Source organism: Triturus cristatus, chromosome 10 (assembly GCF_964204655.1).
Source record: "Triturus cristatus chromosome 10, aTriCri1.1, whole genome shotgun sequence".
NCBI classification, from domain to species: domain Eukaryota; kingdom Metazoa; phylum Chordata; class Amphibia; order Caudata; family Salamandridae; genus Triturus; species Triturus cristatus.
Genome location: NC_140593.1, coordinates 539,261,216 through 539,285,860, shown reverse-complemented (window position 1 = coordinate 539,285,860; position 24,645 = coordinate 539,261,216). Strand labels below are relative to the sequence as shown.

Genomic DNA, 24,645 nt, shown 5'->3' with positions numbered 1-24,645 from the left:
GGAAGTGTCGGTGCCGAGGGCCTTATGGGGTTTGGTCGGTACCGAAGATGGCGTCGGTACGGAAGCGCTGGGTTTCGACCCCGAGGGCTTCGGTGCGGAGCTCGGTAGAGGCCGGTTTCTTTTTCGGTGCCGAAGTGTGTTTCTCTGCACCGCTGGCGGGCTGGCTGGAGCCCGAGCCGCCGGAAGGCTCATTTGGCTTCTTCACCGGGCCCGAAGGTGGGGTGTGTGAAGCAGTCTCTCTGGTCTTGCCTAGGCCCGGAGGCGAGGGCGTGACCGAAGCCTTTTTGGGTGTTGGCGGGGGGGGGGGATATTACTCACAACCCTCTGCGCCGGAGTGATGTCCTCCACATCTGAGTCGTCGGCCTCGGAAGAGGTCCTCTCTTCGGTGCGCTGCTGTCCCGGATCTTCGATGTCGTCTCCGAAGATATCGACTGGAACGGAGGTCGAGGAGTGTGCCATGTTTCGCCTGGCTCTTTGGTACCGAATAGTCTTTTTCGATCTGAAAGACTTACAGGCCGGACAGTCTCGAGCCTCGTGTTCAGGGGAGAGGCAGAGGTTGCATACCTCATGAAGAACGGTGTGGGGGAATTTGGACCCACATCGAGGGCACTTCTTGAATGGAGTTCTTTCCATCAGCCGGGACCGGAGCTTGGGTAGGCCCGAAGGCCGCCGTCGACGACTGGAACCGAAGATTTGTCGATGAGAAGGTGCGTTGATTGTAGGAGATCGCGATCGAAACAATACCGCAATGTGAGGTGAGGATTCCGCTTCGATCGTCGAACTGGAAAACGTTCGAAACCGGAGCGCGAAGATTACATCCGAGCCCGATGGCGGAAAAAAACAATCTGAGGATGGAGCCGAAGCCCATGCGCAATACGATCCAAAGGAGGAGTCACCGACCTCGTGACTTCCAAAGACTTTCCAAGAGGAAAAACAAACTGCAAACATCCGGGCCCAACACCAGATGGCGATCAATGCAAAGGTGTGTAATCTGCAGCTCATATGCCTCGAACACTTGTTTAGACTCCGTGCCATGTATGCTACTCGCAATATGTGGAGAATTCATCCTTCATATTGCTGGCTGCATGGTGGATGGACTGATCCAAGCATAACAGCCTGTGGCGCACTTGTATCGCAAAAAGGCTCAATGGTCATTGGTGCATTAACTGCAGTAGTTTTACATCAGTACTCAAGGCAAGAATTTATTTCTAATTTAGGAACCTGAATGGCTGGGAGGTCAGTACTCCGATGGCATAAAACATGGTCATGGATTTGGTCACAGATTCTGTATGAGGAAGAACTTTGCTCTGGGAGGCGTCAATATCTGATCACTGAACCCCGGCTTCAACCTGGGGGATGTCACTAACAGCAAGCCCTGAGGCCCTACAGAATGAGTTAACTGAAGATTTAGCCATAGATCTTATGCAAACCTATGGCGTTCAAGAGTGATGCCTTTAGAGGGTGACAAAGACCCAGGCAGCTGGTCTGGTTTAATCTTGCGACTTGTTAATGGAGCAGTGCTTCCTGGGCCATCAGTTGCAATGCTCTTCAGCTTCGGTAAACATGCAGTAGTGGACAGGGCATAGTCAAATGTTCCAGGTACCAGCCATATACCAGTGGGTTATCTTTGTATATGGGTGTGCTCTAAACAAGAAGCATCACATTTCAAGTTTTGAAGGTCTGTTGGTGCTTTTTCCATGTTTGTGCTTTTCTCTCTTAAGTTCAATTCATTGCCATTTTGCACATTCTGACCAACAGATTCCTTAAGCTTTGGTACCTTTTCCTCCTTGCACAGTTGTTCCCCTTTGAGGTTTTAAGAACTGTAGAGCTGATCTCCGCGATTTTTCCTTAGTGATGTTTTGAAGATCTTGTACAGCCCTTGTTTATTAGGTAGTCTCCTTTTCTGAGGTTCTGGGGGCAACTTATATTTTGGGGTAAAGTACAGTTTACTAAGATGTCGTAGAGCGGTTGGTTTATACTGCCATCAGAATCTTCCTTTGAAGCTGGTTTTTGATCCAACTGTTGAGTAGTAGAACACCTCTGTTTTTTTATTTTTGGCAATCTAAGATTGTGCTAATAACTTCCGGGATCTCTGCAAGCTTAGTAACTATCATTGAGTAGTTTCTTATGTCTTAAGAGATTCTTTTACATCACTCTCAATTGCAAGCACATGCGAGTCAAAAGTTTTGATATTTGATGACATTTCGCAAATAATTTTTGTCTGATCACTCAATTTTAGGCTGTGTTACTAAATTACTCGCCATAAGATCCAATGGGCTACACATAGCGTGAATAATGGCAAGAATCGGTTGCTCTGAGGGAGGTTCTGGCGGGAGAAGACTTGTAATGTTGTCAATGTGCTTGGGTGATCGTTATCCCTATTTGCAAGGTGTGGTCTGGGCAGGTGTTATCAGACCCAAACACACCATTGGTAGGTATCCGCAAGGTCAAGGACTTCTTTGTCCAGCTCGAATGAAATGTCAGACTCCCCGAAAGAGGCATCAGTGGACAATTTAAGCATTCCAATGGCCACCCTTCTCAGTGTTGCCGAATGCACTATTTAATGCTATGGCTGTTGACTCAAGGCTACTAGTACCCCCGTGTCATAATCCTTATGGACAGCTGCTACAGTTATTATGTTGTACTTTGTCAGAGCACAATCATTCTCAATTTAAACAGGGCCATTCTCGGTACTACAAGAGTATGTGAAGTATTTTGATTCATGCTCATACTTCAACTTCTTCTCTGGAGGTAAAACAGTGACTGTACTAATACCTTCTTTGAGGGTTTCGCATGTCCTTGATTTTGTTTCCTGAATAAACTCGCCCCTCAGGAAGTCTGTTACCAGGCTTTTAGAGGAGGTGCATTGTGCTCTGAGGCTTTTTCTTTGTAGACACTTTTTGTGTGCAGGGCGATAAACACTCACTACTTGCTCTGTCTGACAGCTGCTCAACAACAATAATTAGTGATTTTATTTTGTGGCAGCTGCGATGTTACAGTATGGGTTAGTGTTTGTTCATCATGCTCAATATGAGGCTCACTCTGCCGCAACTTGAAACCTCTTGGTGCTTCCCTTTCTTCAGCCTTGCCCCACTAAGAACTAGCTCTCCAGGCAGCTCAGACTATGCTGAAATACCAACAGAAAATATGTCGGAATGGTTGGAGAAGTGGATATAGGCCAGTTTGTCTTCTGTAATGTTCCAGGCCGAACTTTACCAACATCAGAGGCGGACAAGAATCTTTTTGCCGCAAGAACATAAAGTTTTGGTAGCATATGTAGAAGCTCCTTCTGTACACTTGTAGGGAGCCTTGGGTGGAAGACTTCAGCCACCACCGAGGCCATTCTATCCTCAAGGACACCCCCGCTGGAAGTACTTATATCGAGTGAACATTGTTTCAAGTTTTAAGTCCTGCAATTTCATATTTTACCTCCTTCTTCCGGTTACCCGTGACACTATTCCAAACGGTGTCAGGACTGCCTTCGCTGGTGTAGGACCCTTCTGACCTTATGGATCTTTCCCTTCAGGGGGCATGAGCACCCACAAACACCAGTACACTGTTAGGGCAGCCTATGGCAGTATAAGGACCTACCAAGCGCCTGCCCCATCACAGTGACACCAGGTACACAAATATTCCAACTATTCCAAAATGCGAGAGCTTCCACTTAGTCGAAAGATAAGCCAAGAATTGATCAAGAGGCAAAACTAACCACCATATAGCGGACGCTGTGTCACCAAGGACTGTTTTTGCTAAATTACAGGTTGAGAAAGGGAACCCATCACATCTGTATCTGGATCAGTACCTCTGGCAGCAGTGTCATGTCTACAGCATTTTTGCAGCAATATGGATAGTCCAGTTGGTTTACTTAAGGTGGAATAGGACAAGGAATACGACATCCACAGAGTTCAATACTGAGGCTACTGGTACTGTTGTCATAGCTGCCAAGGTTTCAGATTGCTTGTGTGACATTTTCATATTTTCAGTGTTCTTAGGAGTGACATGTAACAAATTATGTGCGACTCTTTTTAGAAAGTAAAATCAAGAAATGAAGACCAGGGAAACATTTAAATATCAGAAATTACACTAATTTAAGCAATCAGAAATCTTTAGATGATCTTAAAACTTCTACAAACCACCAGAAATGGAAGGGCAGTGGTGGCACCACTGTTATGAGAAAGACGTGCGTTTTTAAGATACTCTGCACCGCCTGCCCCGGACTCAGAGCACTTACAGAGAAGTCAGACACCTGTTAAAGTTTTGTTACCAGGGCAGCAACAATTTGTGGGGGCCTGAGCTGGATCACAGGCAGAAAACTGAACATCCTGCCACAGCCTAGGTCAGACACCTGTAACGAGATGACAGAAACAGTTATTGGGATCCTGGTATAGGCAGCAGTGCTGACCGGTCCTCCTGGCTACTCCCTGGAAATCGATCAAATTAATACAGTATCATTTGATTCTGTAGGCTTTCTACCCTACGTGGGGGCTGATCAAAGAAGCTGGCCGGCAAGAGGTGATACATTCGCTCTACGCGAGAATCCGTTTTGGATCTCTGAGACATTGGCCATTTAGCCATATTCTCATGAGTCTAGTTGTTGGCTCCAATACATACTGTATAACCAAGTCCTGGGCACACATAAAATAATTTCACAGTGAAAGTATATCAACACAGTACGAGTAAGTTCATAAGTAAGGATCAATTTCTTGTAGGTGGAAAGATTCTGTGTCTTTATTCCAATTTTCATTAAGCAAAAAGAAACCAGCCGACACGTGTTTCGTCGCAAATGGAAATTTGATCCGCGACTTCCTCAGGGCTGAATAATGGATACAGTAATGTTGGTGGTCCCTCCGCCGGTGATAATTCCAACCCGGCTGGCCAGGGTGAAGTCCCAAGATAATGGACCGCTCTGAACCAATTGGTCATATTTTCTGGCATATGTAAAAACCCTACCTTCTCTGTAGTCAATTTTGTCTCTTCTAAGTTGCCTTGCCTTTCTGTTCTTAATCTCATTTGGTGTTTGAGAAGAATATCATCAAGAATAGCATAATTCTTTTCGGTTGCTTCCTTGATATCCATGTCTTTGATTTCTTGTTCTAAAGTCGAAATTTCAATCTGAAGTTTGTTACTTTGCATTCTGCACTCTCAATTAATATGTTCATAAGTGTATTGGAATTTACTGTTAGTGCCTCTTCACATTTCTCAAGAAGGTCTTCGTCAAGATCATCATATGTGGGAAAACTCTGGGCTCAGAGCCCTCTTGGTACCCTGTTTAGCCTCAAATATTGTTTCAAAGTGGTGACGTCCCACCACTTGGAATTTTCTAATTTCTTAAGTTTGTCCAATTTGATAAATTTGTCTCCAAGTCCCTCTCTGCGCGTAGCGTTTCCACTCGTGGAGGCAGTGCTGGTCAAGATACCTCTCGCTAGGTTTTCAAAAAGCTCTTCTGCAGCTTTATCTCTGTCAATGATTTTACAGGCAATGGTCTCAATCTGAATAAACGCGTTGCGGCAGCCCTTCCAATACATACTGTCTCAGAGGAAGATTCCCAAGGGCCCCCATCTTTAAGCACAAGGACCTTTCCCCTAACCAACATTTATTGTTTGAACAGGATGCACACTATTGAGGTTGCCTCACCCAAACTACAGGCTATTCTTTTCACTTTCAAGTCCTGAAGAAGACCAGTGGTGATGTTTTATACAAACACATAACTTCTTTGGGTCGAAACGTCGACCATAAGAACAAGTTACTTACCTTCGGTAACGATGTATCTGTAAGAAACATTAGTTAGTTAGATTCCTCACCTTAGAATATCCCCAGGCGTCAGACTGGATCCGGAAGATTTTTCGTCAGCAATACCCCTTGCGCGTCGCTAGGCGTCGTCTGCGGCTCCGCGTCCATCGTCGGCGTCGGAACGACGGAGTACTTAGACGCCGCCCTCGCGCGCTGACGTCAGTTCTTGTACATAGCTTTCCGCGCCAGGAACGCAGAGCCATGCAAAGACCGACACTGGTGCCAAAAAGAAAATCTAGGGTTAAGGTTATCTTTTTCAGGCCCCTAGATGTCAGTTCGCAGAACGGGGAGGATGGGTGGGTCGGTGAGGAATCTAACTAACTAATGTTTCTTACAGATACATCGTTACCGAAGGTAAGTAACTTGTTCATCTGAAAGAAACACGTTAGTTAGATTCCTCACCTTAGAATAGATACCCAAGCAATACCATCCCCGGTGGTGGGTCTGCGAACCAAGATCACACCAGAAAGTCCTGGAGGACAGAACGGCCAAAGAAGCCATCCCTCCGGACTTGGCTGTCAAGGCAATAATGCCTGGCAAACGTGTGTAGCGAAGCCCACGTTGCCGCCTGACAGATGTCCTGCAAAGGGACACCTCGTCCCAAAGCAGTAGTAGCCGCCGTGGCCCGAGTAGAATGGGCGCGCAGCCCAACAGGAGGGTCCTTTTTTGCCAAGGAGTAACAAATTTTGATGCACAACGACCCACCGAGAGATGGTCCGTTTGTGCACGGCTTTCCCCTTCTTAGCACCCACGTATCCAACGAAAAGTTGGTCGTCCACCCGGAACTGCTTTGTGCGGTCCAGATAAAAGGAGAGCGCACGTTTTGGGTCCAGACGGTGGAGCCTCTCTTCCTCTTTGGAAGGATGCGGAGGCGGAAAGAAGGTGGGCAAGGTGACAGACTGCCCAAGATGAAAGGGGGTCACCACTTTCGGAAGAAAGGAGGGACGAGGCCGAAGGACAACCTTGTCCGGATGAACAGAGAGAAAAGGAGGCTTTGAAGTTAAAGCCTGGAGCTCACTCACCCGTCTAGCCGAGGTGATGGCTACCAGAAAAGCAGTCTTAAGCGTCAGCAGATGAAGAGGACAATTATGAAGAGGCTCAAAGGGAGTCCCACTGAGGCATTACAAAAGGGACAGGAGGGAACGTGTGAGTAATGCCTTTTAGAAAGCGTGTAACGACAGGGGACTTGAAAAGAGAAGGCTGATCAGGAAGCCGCAAGAAGGCAGATATGGCAGCAAGATAACCTTTCAAGGTGCCCAGGGCAGAGCCCTGCCGGGCCAAAGAAAGAAGAAAGAGGAGAACCTCAGAAAGAGGGGCGGAAAGGGGATCCACAGCCTTTGCTGTGCACCATGCCACAAATTTGTTCCACCGGCAGGCGTATACCGTCTTTGTGGAGGGACGCCTGGCTGCCAGAATGATATCACAGACTTCAGGAGGCAAGTCAAATGGCATCAACTGCCGTCGCTCAATCTCCACGCATGGAGGTGGAGGCTGGACAGGTTCAGGTGGAGGACCGTCCCCTGCTGCTGCGACAGAAGATCCTCCCGAAGGGGCAGACGTATCGGAGGATCAGTCAACATACTGAGTAGCTCGGGATACCAGTACCTTCGTGCCCAATCCGGAGCCACCAAGATGACTTGGGCCCGGTCGTGCCTGATCTTCTTCAGCACTCTGGGCAGAAGTGGTATAGGCGGAAAGGCGTACAACAGACCGCAACTCCACTCGTGACGAAAAGCGTCGCCGAGCGAGTGCCGCCTTGCAAATTCCAACGCGCAGAACTGCTGACATTGCGCGTTCTCTTCGGTGGCGAATAGATCTAACCAAGGCTCTCCCCACTGCTGAAAGAGACCTTGCGCCACTCCGGAGTTCAGACGCCATTCGTGATCCATCATGCACCGGCGGCTGAGTTCGTCTGCTCTGGCGTTCAGAGAGCCCGCCAGATGTTGAACCACTAGGGTGACGCCCTGGTGTTCCAGCCACGTCCAGAGGCGCAGAGCCTCCTGACAAAGGGTCCACGACCCCACCCCGCCCTGTTTGTTGCAATACCACATGGCGGTGGTGTTGTCCGTGAACACCTGCACGACACTTCCCCTGACAGAGGGAAGGAAGGTTTTCAGTGCAAGTCGGATCGCTCTCAACTCCAACAGGTTGATGTGGAGACGAGACTCCGCCGGAGACCAGAGGCCTCTGATCTCCGCCTCTACCATATGGCCACCCCATCCCAGGAGGGACGCATCCGTCACTACGACATGCTCCGGTTGGGGAAGGGAGAGGCTCTTGCCCTTGACCCAATCGCGGTCCATGAGCCACCACTGCAACTGCCGTGCAGTGCCCTCCGAGATCAAGACATGGTCGGACAGGTTGCCGTGATGCTGGGCCCACTGAAACTTCAGGTCCCACTGCAGAGCCCGCATGCGCCGCCTGGCGTGATGCACTAGTAGGATGCAGGAGGCCATCAGCCCCAGAAGCCGCAACACTAGCCTGACCGAAACCCAGGATAGAGGCCGAAAGATGGGAATCAGGGCCTGAATATCCCGGACCCGCTGTTCCAGCGGATAGACCCGGAACTGCGCCGAATCGACAACCGCTCCGATGAAGAGGAGCTTCTGAGAGGGACTCAAGTGTGACTTCGGCACGTTGATGGAAAATCCCAGCAAATGCAGGAGATCCGCCGTAGTCTGGAGGTGGGAGACGACTGTCTGGGGCGAGCCCGCCTTCAACAACCAGTCGTCGAGATAGGGGAAGACTGGGACCCCTGATCTGCGCAGATGAGCTGCGACCACCGCCATCACTTTCGTGAACACCCGAGGGGCACTGGTGAGGCCGAAGGGGAGCACGGTAAACTGAAAGTGCTCTTGGCCCACCGTGAACCGCAGGTAACGCCGGTGGGCCGGCAGGACGGGGATGTGGAAGTATGCGTCCTGCAAGTCCAACGCTACCATCCAGTCTCCAGGGTCTAGGGCAGCTAGAACCTGAGCCAAAGTTAACATCTTGAACCTTTCCTTCCGGAGGAAGGCATTGACGTTCCGGAGGTCCAAGATAGGGCGTAGGCCTCCTTTGCCCTTCTTGGGAATCAGAAAGTAGTGGGAATAACAACCACAACCTACTTCTGGGCTCGGAACGCGCTCGACGGCCCCCTTGGCCAAGAGGGCCGAAACTTCCTCGTGGAGAAGATTCAAATGATCCCCCGAGATACGGTGGTGCTGCGGTGGCATGGCTGGAGGGGTCGTCTCGAAGGGGAGGGAGTAGCCCCTTCGGACGATTTGCAGCACCCACCTGTCCGATGTGATGGACCGCCAGTGGAGCAGGTGATGGCGAACTCTGCCGCCCACTGGCGTGGAATGGGCCTGAAAGCTCGGACTAGGAAGGCTTTGAGGCGGATGCTGCCGGGGTGGAGGTGGGCTGACCGCGTCGTCCTCCAGAACCGCCTCGGCGGAAACCACGTCCGCGACCGCGCGCAGGTTGGTTCTGCGGCTGGTGGCTAGGCGCACGTGAGGAGGCACCCCTTCCTTGGCCACGAAAGGGGCGAAAGGCGGAAGTTTGCGACCGCGGGGCCGAGAGGCCCAAGGACTTGGCCGTAGCCCGGGAGTCCTTAAAGCGATTCAGCGCACTGTCCGCTTTCTCGCCGAAAAGGCGAGTGCCATCAAAGGGCATGTCCATGAGGGTGCTCTGGACATCGCCCGAAAAGGACGTGGACCGCAGCCAGGCGTGACGTCTAAGCGCCACTGAGGTAGAAATCGCCCTACCCAGCGAGTCCGTAGTGTCAAGCCCACATCGGATAGCATGTCGTGCTGCATCCCTCCCATCGGCCAGAGCCTGGGTAAGTCGTGTCTGGACCTCCTCCGGACACAGGGGCAGCACGTCCTCCACCGTATCCCACAGAGAGTGGGAATAACGGTCCAAGAGGCAGGCGGTGTTCAAAGACCGCAGACCCAAGCTAAGGGAGGAGAACAGCTTCTTGCCGAACTGTTCCAGCCTCTTGGAATCCCGGTCCGGCGGAGCGGTCGGGAAGGAGGATTGGGAGGTAGAGGCCTGGATAACCAGGCTCTCGGGGGTAGGGTGTTGGGACAGGAAACTGGGGTCGCCCGGAGCAGGGCGGTGGCGCCTGGAGACGTTCCTATCCACAGGAGGAACTGTGGAGGGCTTGGACCAGGTGCCCTGCAGAACGTCAGTGAGGGCCTCATTGAATGGCAGCAGAGGCTCAGTGGAGCTTGCTGCAGACTGAAGCACCTCAGTGAGGACGTTAGTCCTCACAGCCACGACAGGTAGCTCGAGCCCAAGGGCTGCGGCCGCCTTGCGCAGCACCACAGAGAAAGCAGCACCCTCCTCCGAAGCCACAGTCGGAGGAGAGATGAATCCAGTGTCCGGAGAGGAATCCAGACCACTGGCCTCCCCCAGTTCATCTGCCCAGTCCTGTGACAGTTGAGCCTGAGCGGCCATAGGATCCTCGGATCCCTCCCAGTTGTCCCCATCATCCGATTCCTGGTATGCAGGAGGAAGGATCGGAGCCGGGCGATAGACAAAATGTGTCTCCAGCGGCGGCGAACGCGGCGTCCAGACGCCGTATCGGCGCCGGGCCCGGACTGAACCGGGGCTCGACGCCGAGCGGAGTCGGCGTCGGAGGTGGTACCGGTGTCGACGCCGGCGGAGGAAGCGTGACGAGGTCGACCGGCGTCGGCGGGGACTAGGGAACGGGTCCCTCGGGCGCTTGCGGCGTCGAGGCCGGAGCCGTCAACGGCGCCGGAGCCGCTGGCAGGCAAGGTTGCCCAGTCGGGTCCGCGGGGCCCGAAGGCGCGCCAGCGGGCGTCGACGGCGGAGCCAGGCTCCTCATGGCCGAGAGGAAGGCACTGACTTCCGCCGGCGTCGCGTCAGTCCCAGGGACCGGTGGGTATGGGCACTTGCGCAGCGCCTGCGGCTCCGCCGGAGCCGCGGGGGTGGAACCACCCTGACCCTCGGCCGAGTCGCGCGACCGGCGAGGGGAGTCCGAAGAGCGGTGTCGCCTCTTGGACTTCTTGGAGTGCTTCGACTTACCCGAAGACTTGGATCCCGACGACCGATGATGACGTCGGCTGCGGCTCCGCGACCGATCCTTGGACCTCCTCCTGGACCGGGATCGAGAGGGGCGCGGAGCCGAGTGGCGAATCACGAGAAGCTTACGGGAACGCTCCCGTCTAGCCTTCGAGGTCAGGGCCTTGCAGTCCGAACAAGACTCCGCGTCGTGGTCGAGGCCCAAGCAGTAAAGGCACCGGCGGTGATGGTCCGTAACCGACATCAAGCGGCTACAGTCAGCACAAGCTTTAAAACCAGGCATCCTACCGGCACCGGAGTCGAGACAAGATCAAAAAGGATCGAAAAAGTTAGTCAAAAAATGACTAAAGGGGTAGCTCTCCCGGATCTGCGCTTACTAGCGCGGAAAAAAGAAGAACTGACGTCAGCGCGCGAGGGCGGCGTCTAAGTACTCCGACGACGTCATTCCGGCGCACGACGCAGACGACGGACGCGGAGCCGCAGACGACGCCTAGCGACGCGCAAGGGGTATTGCTGACGAAAAATCTTCCGGATCTAGTCTGACGCCTGGGGATATTCTAAGGTGAGGAATCTAACTAACGTGTTTCTTTCAGATCTAGAAGTGCTCCTTACCTGTGTCGAGCAGACTATATGTCCAGGCAAAATAAGATATCTGCTCCAACATATATGTTTTCCATGGACATATCGATTCATTTATGTATTGTATGTTAATCTGTGTAATGTTTCCCGCATTTAATGTAGCACAGTCTTGATACACTTTGTCAAGTTTGTCTTTATTAGTTTTTTTGTTTGTGTAGGATGTTACATGACAGTCCTGTGTGTTCTCTTGATATGTTATTTACATTGTTTCACAATATATGCTTAATATACCGCGCTTAATTTTATTTCTGGTTGGGGTCGTGTTTTTCATTTGTTAAATCTAATATGTGCACAATTTATGTGTCATATTCCTAGTGATACAGGATACTGAATACGTTTAGTAAAAGAAATAGTATACCCCCCCTATGGAACAATTATTGTTACATACCACTAGATTTCCCAGGTTCTGGGAGATACTGGTTAACCCCATTAGTCTTAACTTTCATGGAGGTGGCACAAGTGCTGCAGACTTTTCTACCAGATCTTGTTGCTTTCTTTATACAGTAGACAATTTATAAAAGAGTAATGGCATGCTTGTTTCTGGGCGCAGTAACATTTACAGAATCCAGCTGAGGATCCAATCTAAAGAGATATTTGTCAGGTTTGCCTTTCTATTTAATACAGAAAACACGTTACCTTCTGTCACCCCCTCCACTCTTATCACACAAAAAGAAATATAAAGGTATACATTGTTCGAAGCTTAGATGATCAGCTACTTCAGTTAATTATTACAAGATATTGTCTCAGTCAACAGGGATGTCCTCCATTACCCATGCTCTGTGGGCTTCTCCCCTTCAGATATGAATTCCCCTATATTCTTGCCAGCTGGACCAAATCTTGCCATGTTTATTTGGGCAGCACTCTGGATTTATAAACAGTCAGCTTAAGGAGCATGTGGTGGTGTAGTCCCTTAGCCCACATCTTAAGAGATGAATGCACCACATCCCCCCATTCCATGGTGAAGGTTCTCTTAGCCACCAAGAGCCACATATGAAGGATGGCCATTTCATAGCTATTTGAATAGAGATCTTCGCGATACGTAGTACACAAGTTTGGATTTGTGGTTTATCGGGAAACCCTCCACTTTTCCCAGTGCTGCCAACACTCCACTCAGTAGCGATGGAGCGCAGGACAGGGCCATTTGGTGTGGAGAGAGTCTCCCATTCCTGTGTTGCATCAATGGCAGTTAGGGCATGGGATTTTGCACCACAATAAAACTCTAGTAGTATATATCCTCTGCAATATACGTAACTATATTAATGCAAAATGTTTGGCGATGGCAATCGCCCTGGGAGCAATCTTAACTTCAAACCAGTCCTCATTTGACAGGTTTCCAAGACCTTTTTCCCATGCCATCCTGAGATCATCGAAAATGTCAAGTGATAGTCCAATAGATTAATGAGATCTGTTTGGAGCCTATCTCACTGATCCAACAGTAGGGCTTCTACGGGGTTGTATTTGGGAAGTTCAGTCAAATTCTTGACATACGGAGAATGGTGTGTCAAAGTTGAAGATAGTGAAAGAATTGTTGCCTTGTTGTTCAAGCAAGAGCTGTAGTTGCTTGAAGGAAACCGTACAAGTCTCCTCAGGAATATCTATCAATGTAGAAATTTCGGTCCCACACTCTGCATACTTCTAGGGACATCACACCTCAAGCAGGGTTCCCACCAAGGACAGCCTCCTTAGCAAGTTGCCCATACCAGCTCAAGTCCCTGAGTGTCGCAGACTAAAGTTCCAAGATCCACCTCACCGCCATTGGAAGTGGCTGTGGAATACCGGGACCATAGAAAGTGTCTGTCCCCCCCATGCCCACCTTTCTGTTGCAAAGGCGGGACCTGATTGTGGGAAGTGCACTGAGTAGTCTATCACCAGAGGGTTGTATTTCTTAATGTTAGGCTAAGTAGTTACACTGAAAATTCAAACATAGTATGGAAAAAAATATATTAGTAGGAGAACAATGGTGCAGTGCCTTAGAAGTAAGTGGTATTCTGGACTGCGGGGAGTCAGAGGAGTATTAGATATTGCCATTTCCCTTGCCAACACAATAGCTTATTATCTAAATACTACAAATAGAGGAATTCTACAAGGACAGTCAACATCAGAGTATGGCTTTATGGCTGTAGTCCTGGAAGCACCCATTAGCATCCTTATCGGGGGTGGCGGTGGCTTGGCATTCATCATGAATTTATGGCATCTTGCATGAAGCTTATCAGGTACCTGCCTACTCCCTAAAATGCATATTCATCAGGATGAGAGGAGAAGTAATTTTTATTATCATTTTTTTTAAAATAAGGTTCCCACGTTGGGAGTACGGTTTAAGGTCTAATTCCTTTTAGGAGTAGTGGACCTCCTGCGAGATAGTGTATGGCGTCTTAAGAGGTGTAGTCAAAGGAGCTGTATGCACAGAAGATGGGTCTGAGGTAGTATAGTCATGAGCAAAGTTCTTTAAGAGTCTGAAGCACTGCTGGAATTCACTAAACCACTGGAGTTTCCTGCTTTGAAGATGAAGCAAGTGAAGTGTCCAATGTGGAAAGTAGAGTTCTTGAATATGCTTTCTGGCACTTTTGAAGATCTTTTTGGTGAGCCGGTTCCAGGTAGCTCACCTTCATGTGGAAATTCTGAATGCTTAATGGTAACAGTAAAATTCTACTTCTAAGTTGTTATATTACTTGTAAAGAACAATGCACACCAAAGCTTCCCGGTGCTCGAGGGCACAAAACATTGGTGAAAAGCTAGAAAAGGAGTGCACAGAGGGAGAGGGGACCTACTGATTAAAGTCAAGGTTCAACACATGCCTGAAGTGCAGAAGCTTTTGTTCAGTCCGAGGGGTGAGGGGTAAATTATTATAGTGTGTGACAGACAAGAAGGTCCAGTCATTGAAAGAATTGGAGCAATCTTGGCACATCAAGACACCATAGACTGGCTAACCTATGGACGCAAAGGGGCAATAATGGATGTAAAAGGGGCAATGAAGAGAGACTGTTGGAGCTAGAAAAGAAGGTGATTTGGTGTTCTGTTTACTTACTATGAACATGGCTTTAATGATAACTCTGGAGTGAATCAGCAGCCAGTGCAGAGAAAGGAGGATGAGGTTAATCTGAGCTCCTCAGGGTGTAACTGTCGCTACGCTGGTTGCTTAGTTCCAAAAGAGTTGAAGCCAACAAGCAATCTAATCAGGACTGCAAAATAGTCTGAACTGGCATAGTTAAACCAGGACTGGATGAGTATTTATCACTATGATCTGTAGTTTGCTTCAAAGATGTGCATGATCTTTTATGGGATCTTGACATGGACGAAGCAGGTTTTGGTCACTTTACAAATGTAGGCTTCTATGCGGAGAATAAAAGTTGAATGGAGCAGTGGCTCCATACTGGAGGCTGAACGCCTCTTGGTGCAAGGAGCCCCTTACCCACGTTCTTTGTATATTTCTGATCTGCCACAGAGGCAAATAATCTCTCTGCCCTTACATGTCCTGAGAGATATGGTTTGCCAAAATAATTACACTTACAAAATGAGCAAACATAGTAGGCACGCTTCAGACTGGCCGTAGGGTCATTTTCTGCCTTCTTTTCGAAGAGTAGAGAGGTCTGTAAAATGCTGAAGACAGTCACAGAGCAACCAGTCAAAGAACACTGGAGGACAACACTACCCTTTAAAGACTAGAGTGACAAAGTAGATTTAGAATGACTATCCTACCAAAGGAAAACAAAAATAGAATAACTTAGGGCTCAGAAATCTCGACGAAAAGATACAGGGGAAAATAAATAAAGTAATTGCTAGTGCAGGACATGATGGGATGATGGTGGTTATAAATGTTTTTTGAAAGCTTCTTTTCCTCTACTGACATTTATAATTAAGTGTAGTTGGGATCTTTTATTGTTTCAATAAAAATATTCATGAAATTCAGCCAAAAGGTAGGCTAAAAATGTGCATTATTTATACAATGTCTTGGAGAGATTATGCGTATATTTGAAAAAACATTCAGACCAACACAGACCGGGCTTTTTGGTGTTAAGGACAATCACTGAAGATACCATGAGTGAGAACTGAAGGTGACTTTATAGACTTCTGGGGTCTGGTTACACTCCTCTGTTGAGAGATTCTTTCAAACTCCTATGTAATTGTCCTGATCTAGTACATAACAGCAATTGCGATGAAAGTCAGGTGACCAACCACAGACATGCTGCAGAAACCCATGTAAATCGTGGAGGATCTGTCCTGTGAGAAGGTAGAGATATGTGCAAACTTTGAGGGAAAGACAGTGTTTAAATGTCTAGTAACCCAATGAATCTAATCTCTGGTGGTTAAAATACACAACATCCCTTGTAAAATGCAGGATCTATGTTTACAATTTTCACCCACTTAAAAAACAAGTAGAATATCTGGCTTGAATTGGAACTTGATGTGTTTAGTACAGAAATGCACACTTTTCTGTTTCAGCACTTCCTAGCAAAGAAACATATGTTCACTTACTAGACACTTCATGTCTATAAATACCTGATTCTCTTTAGCAGAGGATTCCAAGAAAGCAGCATTCCATGATTCTGCCACAGCTTTTCCTTCCTCATAGCTGATCACCCTAGAGATTAAATAAAATTAGCACACTTCTACAAAGTTGTAAACGCAATTGTCACTAGTAATGTTAGCTCTATATTGGAGGTATTCTCACCAAAGTCATAAAATGTTGCTTAGTCCCTGCTTGCAAGGGGGTACCATGGAACAGTCAGGCAGCGAGAAGTAGATAGAGTATATATGTACATAAATATATACAAATATACATAAACACACATATATACAAGCACTTCCAGGCAAGAGCTGAGGTCGATGAATGAATGAGAGAGCGAGAGAGAGTTTAACCCCCTCTGGTTTTGAATATTTATGGCACAGAGGAGGTGGTGATCTGAGGGACCCCTCTAGTAACGATAGGGGGGGTCCACATCCCCCCTCCAATTTAAATTTACAAACCCCGGGGAGGTGATGGTCCCCTGGGCGAGAGTCTGTGTGGCACCCCTCCTATATATAATTAAAGCCCCAGGAAGTTTCTGGTCATCGGGGCACTGAAGTGCATTTCAAAATATAAATATGCATGCCTCCGGGACCTGGCCCACTCGGGGGCTCAACTACAAGCAAGTGCAGGAGACTGCGCTTGTTTTTTTTCTTTCAATATTGCTGCAATTTCATTACAAATTTAAAAAAAAAGGCTTTTTAGCCCTCTCGGGGCACCAGTGCTAGGGGGTCAGGGTATTCCTACCCACATCTCTCTCTCTCTCTCTCTTAAAAAAAAAAAAAATGTTTAGCTTTTTGTTTGGGACTCTGTTTTAGTAGAGTCCCAAATAAAAAGCTAAAAAAAAAAAAAAAACAGCTGTCTGCCAACACTTCCTGGCTGACGTGTTGGCAGCTAATCAGATCTCTGCATGAGATAGGAGGATTTACGGAAGTTTTGTACCTCTAGATATACAAACTTGTTTTTTAGGTCGAGCCTAGGCAGCACATGCACGGTCTCTTCAAGACATGCTGTATCTACTCTGTGGGATTTCAGCCCACCCATTGCTTTTGACTGGTTGCTTCAATTGTCCTGTCAAAATGCTTGCTTGCTAGTGGTCAGCCCTCCCTCTTTGTCCCTCCTTTTTCTATTTTGTTTACTCCCACAGTGCACCGCCCGATTACTGGTCTCGCTACGCATATATATATATATCTTAGAACTGCCTGTGTATAGCTGATTGGCGACAGACAGACACCCCCCACTGCTGCTGCTGCTCCACATACGAGCCCCAGGCTCTGGGGGTCCGTGTTTCGGGAATGGAGCCTCCTGCTAATAAATCCAGCACCACCTTCTCTCCAAGAAAGGCTCACTGACACCAGCTAAAGGCTGCTTCCAGTGCTTTATTATCATACAGAGTATGCACAAAGATACAAAGAAACCCAACACTTGGTCAGTCGAAAGGCAGAGACTGTGACCTGTGATCAAGACTTGAAGGAGCAGAAACGCATTTGGTTTCTTTCTGTGTGCATACTCCGTGTGATAATAAAGCACTTGAAGCAGCCTTTAGCTGGTGCTGGTGAGCCTTTCTTGGAGAGAAGGTGGTGGTGCTGGATATATATATTGCACTCCTGTGGTATAGCTGGATTGGCAAAGGACTGCCTTGACAAAGGTTAAGGCCAGTCATCTTGTGTTCACCTAGAGTATCCCTGTGTTCTTCGTTATGCTATTAAATGTAGCTAAGTATTAGGTTTGATATTTTTAACATACCTATTACCACTTAAGTAAAGTGGTAATTGGTAGGAAAAAATATGTAAGTTTATATATATTTTAAAAAACAAAAATCAGGATCGCGGTACTCAAAATAAAAAATAAAGAAATAAAACTGGAAAAACACTATAAGGTACTGTATTTTAATATTATAATGTGCTTAAGTGTTTCTTCAAGTTTTTACATATTTAAATATGCACCAAAAAAAGAGTACAGAGTAGCACGATAATTAGTAATTAACGCACTAAAAAAATAAACAAACGCCGTTCACATTACACTGGTGTAAAAATATAGAAAAATGTATCAGCAAAAATGTGGGGGGCATTGGGGCAAGGATACCGCAGTATTCCTGTACTACTCTGTAGCTTTTAAAACAAAAATCCAGAGACTGATGCATATTGTTTCTACTTTACTTAAGTGGTATTAGTTAGCGCAAAGATAACAAACCTAATACTTACCTACATCGGAAGGCGTAACGCACAACTCGGGGAAAGTGTACCTAAAAACGTGTATGAATTTAAATTTTGTAAAGCCGATCACTTAATCAGCTAATGACTTCTGATAACTATGTACAATGGTACAAGGGCGAAACCTCCTAAGGTTTTGCACAAATACAGCAATAACAAATATTATTAACTTTAACCCCTTTGGTGCTCGAAGCAGTGTTATCTGCACATCTCCGAAATTGTGGGACCCATACAAACATGTGAATCAGGAGGATATTTTTCAAAAATGACTTCTTTACATATTATCTTTCATTTGGAAGGCAGAAATGCAAAGGAAGTCAGTTGGTAATAACACTTGTTCTACTATTCTGTGTTCCCCCAAGTCTCCTGATAAAAATGGTACCTCACTTGTGTGAGCAGGCCTAGTAACCACGACAGGAAACAGCCCAAAAAGCAACATGGACACACCCTAGCTCTGCCGGTACCCAAGGAAACCTAGCAAACCTATACATTTGTAAAAACTAGACCTCCAGGGAAATCCAGGATGGGGTGCCTTGTGTGGCTCTCACTAGGTTTTGTTACCCAGAATCCCTTGCAAAGCCCAAACATTGTAAAAAAAACAACTCAATTTAAAAAAAAAAAAAACACAACTTTTTCTCCCATTTCTGTGATGGAAAATCTGGAATCTGCAGGGAGCCACAAACTTCCACCAACCCAGCATTCCCCAAAGTCTCCAGATAAAAATGGTACCTCATTTGTGTGGGTAGGCCTAGTGCCCGTGACCGGAAACGCCCCAAAACGCAACATGGACACATCACATTTTTCCAGTGAAAACCAACCCCTTTTTTTTTTTTTTTGCACTGTGGATTTTGGACCCTAACTCTGCCGGCACTCAAGGAAACCTAGCAAACCTATACATTTTTGAAAACTAGAGATGCAGGGGAACCCAGGATGAGGTGACTTGTGTGGCTCTCACTAGTTTCTGTTACCAAGAATCCCTTCCAAACCTCAAACGTAAAGCAAACAAAAAACAAATTCTTCCTCACACTTCTGTAATGGGAAGTTTTAGAATCTGCGAGAAGCCACAAACTTCCACGCACCCTGCAGTCCCCCAAGTCCAGGAAGGTGTGGCTTGTGTGGATTCCCCCGTTTCCCTACTCAAAATCCCAGGGCAGGCAGAAAGACTGTAGCTCATGTTTTGGGGGAATGTTGGCATTAACAATACATGCCCATTCTGGCCAGTCCCCACTACTACATATAGTAAAAAAATAAATAAACCCTGGTGCCTAGTGGGCTTTCTGCCCCCTAAGGGGCTCTTGCCCCCATCTGCCTCCGGGGCAAGCAGAAAGACTGTGGCAATAGCTTTTGGGGGGGGGGTTTCGGGTGGGTGCCTTTGCATACCCAATTCGGTGAGACCCCACCCCTACGTATAAACCAAAAATAATACCCGTTGCCGAGTGAACTTTCTGCCCCCCCCCCCCCCCTTCATCCTGGGGCAGGTCAAGGGCTATTACCCCCATCTGCCTTCCGGGAGGGAGCAGAAAGACTGGCAATTTATTTTGGGGTGGGGGCATTAGCAGGCCTATTCTGGCCAGACCCCACACCCCACACCCCTACATATATATTTTTTTAAAACAAACAGATCCCGCGTGCCTAGTGGGCTTTCTGCCCAAACAGGGGGGGGGGGGGGGGGGGGGGGGGAAGAGGTGGGGGGGTAATGCAGAAAGACTTATATGCCCATTTTGATGGGGGGGAGGGGGGTGAGCAAAGACCCTTGCCCAAGGGGCCGCTCCCCACGTTGACTAGTGGGTGGACACCTGCTTGGGGATCACCCTACTGGGGCGATCCCCAAGCAGGGATCCACTAGGAAGGGGTACCATTGGAAAGGGGAGATTCTCTCCTTTCCAACTATACCCTTCTCATGTGTTTCGGTGCTCGGGCTGAGATAGCACCACGAGCACCAAGCCGTGAAACTGAAACTATGTTTTAGTTTCATTTTCAATGTAATGACGTCAGCACGCTATATGCGCGATAGTCATTACATTGGAAAAAAAACAACAAAAAAAGTTTCAGGAGGTTGAGGAAGCTCTTCCCCACCTCCCAAGACCAAAAAAAGGGATTTAGTGCTCATGTGCACATGACGGAATGGTTCCGTCATGAGGACACGAGCACAGGTGCTCATGACAATCATTCCGTCATGAGCACAGAAGGGGTTAAATACATCCTAACCTATAAAAGGACTTAGTTACTTACCTGCACTACACAAAATAAACATGTATGCACCTGTGAGGAAGACCGGGATATCACCCCGCCCATGACCCTTGTGAAAACCCCCAACGTAACGAAGATACCTCTCGCTAGCCAGGGGCCAGCACAGAAAGAGTTAACCTCCTTCGGCTCCTCTCCTTCACAGGACCAAGAACGCCCTTCCCGAGGCGTCGGCCAATGGCGGAAGACGTCGTGGGCTGTAGGGGCGGATCCTTGCGTTGAAAACCAGGAAGATGCCGAGATAGAGGCGCGCAAGAGAAAAGTGCCGGGAGAAGAAGAGCGAAACAGGGGAGCGGAGACGGGACCAGGGTGTGCCAAGCCAGGACGAGAAGCAGACGAAGAGCCAGGACGAGAAGCAGACGAAGAACCAGGACGAGAAGCGGACGAAGAGCTCCAACCATCCGGAGGAAAAGGCGACGGTCCGAAGAGTGGTGGACACCCCCGGAGGACGCCATAACACAGCCACAGCTCCAGAGAGCTGTGGCTCCAGCGGTACGTGGAACGGGGCCGGGGACAGAGACATAGGGAAGGGGGAGGCGAGTCTGGGAGATTCGGGGCACTCAGGGACGTGTGGTGGTCACATACTCCTCTACCGTTCACACCCTCCTATCTTCCCCGTTTTTTTTTGTGTTATTTTGTTGTGTGTGTCTCTATTGCAGTGGCCGTTCCCTCACTTACGTTCGAGGGGGAGGATAAACCCTTTTCACAACACCTCCTTTATGTCCAGCCGATTGGCAAGTATTAACGTCTTTGGTTGTTTGGTGCTCTCGCTGAACTTTAGGGGGGCCATATTTAGAGCTCTTGATAACTAAAAGAGTAGTGGCCACTTAAACAGGCCTGGTTATTCGAGAAGGGAGGCTTCCACTTGGACTCTATTTTGGTGTGGATCCTTTCTTCTTAACCCCCCCCCCCTCCCCACTGTAAAACAAATCTTCCAGGGTTCCTTGCCTGCCACACCCATTCACTTCCTCAGTGGTGGCCTAAATCCTACGGTGGTGGAACGGGACTTGTTTCACGTTAGCCTTAAACAGACGAAACAACCATACTGATTGTCCTCTCCCCTTTTTCTTTTGTACTCCGGGGTTGTGCCAACATCGCTCCAAGAAGAGGAGAAGACTACCCCTCACCAAACCAACGGGAGAAGACTACCCCTCACCAAACCAACGGGAGAAGACTACCCCTCACCAAACCAACGGGAGAAGACTACCCCTCACCAAACCAACGGGAGAAGACGACATCCAAGCCCCAACCTCTATAATCCTCCGATTAATTGATCTTGTTGATTTTGACTTTTGTTAATAAATGCAGCCATCATTCAGCCCTACCTAAGACCTCCTCGCTTTACTTTCCGCCCATCCCTCTCACAGCACCATAATATGTAATCCTGCCAAAGTTAAAAAAAATACGACTCCCGGTTTTCGTGCAAAAGCAAAATGTAACCACTTAAGCGCGCCGCAAAATCCGTCCCAGTGCGGATGTTCGATTGCGCGGGCGTGGCCGCGTCGGACAACGGACGTTCGCAGCACTACGGAGGTAGTGCTCGCGGCGGCCGCTGGCCGACAGAAGCACGCAACGGGTTAAGAGTTTGTCAAATATATTTGAATTTAGCATATTTGGGACTCGCTTGTTTTCTTTACACCCCTCACTCATCTCCTCCAGCCAAGCCCGCAAAACATTTACTCCTTCCTGAATTAAACCAGTGAAAGAAGTCTGCTAAAATGTGTGGACATTCCTCAAACGGTTGCAAAGTTATTATGGTATAACATTTACAAAAAACCATAGGTCGACAATGTATACAATTTTCAAAACAAAAATGTTAACCTATTAGTACTTCATATAAGTAGTATTAGGTTAACAATAATAAAACATATTAATTAACAATATGTAACACCCCAACACAAGTCAGTCAAACGCTGATAGTACAATAATGCAAATTTGTCATAAAAACGACATTACCAAAGGTAGAAAGCAGCAAACACAGCAATCAACCTATCACAATCACCAGTTCTAAGCCCCATGTACTGTGATACCCTGTGAACGTTGCACAGTATACCATAGCACAATATACAAGTTCATTTCATACATCTAAGTTTACAATTACTCATATTATTTATATATAGAGCCAGAAAATTAACATTCGCACTATAAAATTCATATTTTTCAGATATAACATTCACATGTTTTCACGGTACCTTTCATTTTAATTACACAGTCCACTTTACGCCAGTCCAGTGTATACGAGCTGACTATGCCATGGCAGTAAACGCTATTAACAGTAAGCCACTCCAGTCAACAACACACCAATACATCCTACACTAATCCACTGTACGGTACTCCACCCAACTGCACTCCAGTCGAGTCTACACTATGCTATTATACTGTTTACCACTGTAAACCTTTGTGCATGGCAGTTTACTGGTCGAACTTACACTGTACTGCTTGCAACCGTACACTATTCCACTGTACGCAACTCCACTTTACATGATTTGGCCATCTGCTGTTCCACTATCCCCCACTATATGGTACACTACTTGAGTACGCCCTTCCAGTGTATGCTACTCCACGGCACTCAATTCTACTCAAATGCAGCATACGTCACTGCAGTGTACCACAACGTAGAGTGTTATTTCACTTAACAAAACTACTTACTCTACGCTTCTGTATGTGTCCCTACTGAATTGCACGACACTGTACGCTACTCCACTATATGCCACTCCAATATATGTCTCAAGACATAACGCCAGTAAACTCTACATCATTACAGCAAACACTACTTAATTGTATGCCACTCCACTGTAAGTCACTATACTTTAGGCTACTCCAGTAAAAGCTATTGCATTGTACCCTGTTACACTGTACACCACTGTAGTGTACGCTATTCTGCCCTGCACCATTGTACAGCACGCCAATACAGGCACCTCCCTTTTACACAATTTTACTTTCCAACACTACACCCGACTTTATGTAAGCCCACTGTACATCTCTGAACTGTATGCTACTCAACCCAACTCCAGTGTACACTATTCCACTTTACCACACCTCTGTGTACACCACTCCACTGTACGCTATTTTAGTATACAATAAATATATGCCCCTGCACACAACAACACTCCACTCTATAGTACTCCACAGTATGCCACTACAGTCTACGCAAACACAACACGCTTCACAACGGTATTCTCCACTATATTCTACCACACTCAACACTAAACTGTACCAATATTACACATTTGTTATTAACATTAGAAAAAACACTGAAATAAAAAGAAAATGTTTAAGGAAAGGTATAGTTGGGAAAACTTATGTTTAGTATAGAAAACCAACTTAAACTACACAAACATTAGAAATTCTACTGTTGCAGTTATATCTTCAATTCTTCATCTAAGCACCACTTACAAAGTTATAGAAGTCATACTTCTAATTCACATATATACTTACGCACCACCTTAAAATTCAGATAACTCCCACACCTCCGTACACAGTCTTCTCACCTCACCACGCTGGTGTTGGCAGGGAAACAGCTATGTCCTGGGGGTGGGCTTCCTGGGTCATAGCTAGTGAGCCAGCCCCAGGGCACAGGGTCTGCGGGCCATCAATGGCTCAGAGAGGGGGATGCACAGCCCCCCTCCCCTTTTCAAAATGTAGTATCTCCGGGTAATGGGATCCCCGGTGCCTTTAGATGCTCAAGGAGGGGGGCCCCACTCCTCTTAAAAAATACAGAAATCGCCATGGCAGAAATCGGCCAGGGGAAAGGGAGACCACCTGCCCCTTCTCTTCAAATATGTTGGGCTCCGGGAGATGGGGATCGAAATCGGCCTGAGGAGGGTGGGGGTCACACGTGCTCCCCTCCGTCAAAAGTAAATGCCTCGTCACCATCCAGTGGGTTTTCTTTCTTTTTTTTTTTTTTTAATGCTGCAGATTTGCAAATCTTAAGCAAATTTGCAGCAACATTTTTAAAAACCAAACAAAAAACCCCACATTTTTGGCCCCAGACTTTCTGGTACTGCACTACCAGGCCTTGGGGATCAGGTTATTCCAGGTAACCTAGGGAGTCCTAAGATGGCTGTCACCACTTCCTGGTTGAGGTGGTGGCTGCCAATCAGATCTCAACCTAAGATCTGTCGGGATCCGCGGAGGCTCAGCATCAAGATCTAGAAAATTTGAGCATTAATTGCAAAAAAACACACAAAAAAATAAACGGATTAACACCAAAATACAAAAATC

General features: G+C 47.6%; 1 protein-coding gene across 1 annotated transcript in view; it reads right to left on the bottom strand.

Moving 5' to 3' along the window:
• The window catches only part of RHEB (Ras homolog, mTORC1 binding), a 194,050-nt gene that overhangs the window by 37,773 nt on the left and 131,632 nt on the right, over window positions 1-24,645 (bottom strand). The window contains exon 7 of the mRNA XM_085632019.1: window positions 15,955-16,036. Within this exon, the coding sequence (XP_085488145.1) occupies window positions 15,955-16,036 (82 nt within the window). The remainder of the gene's footprint in view (window positions 1-15,954; window positions 16,037-24,645) is intronic.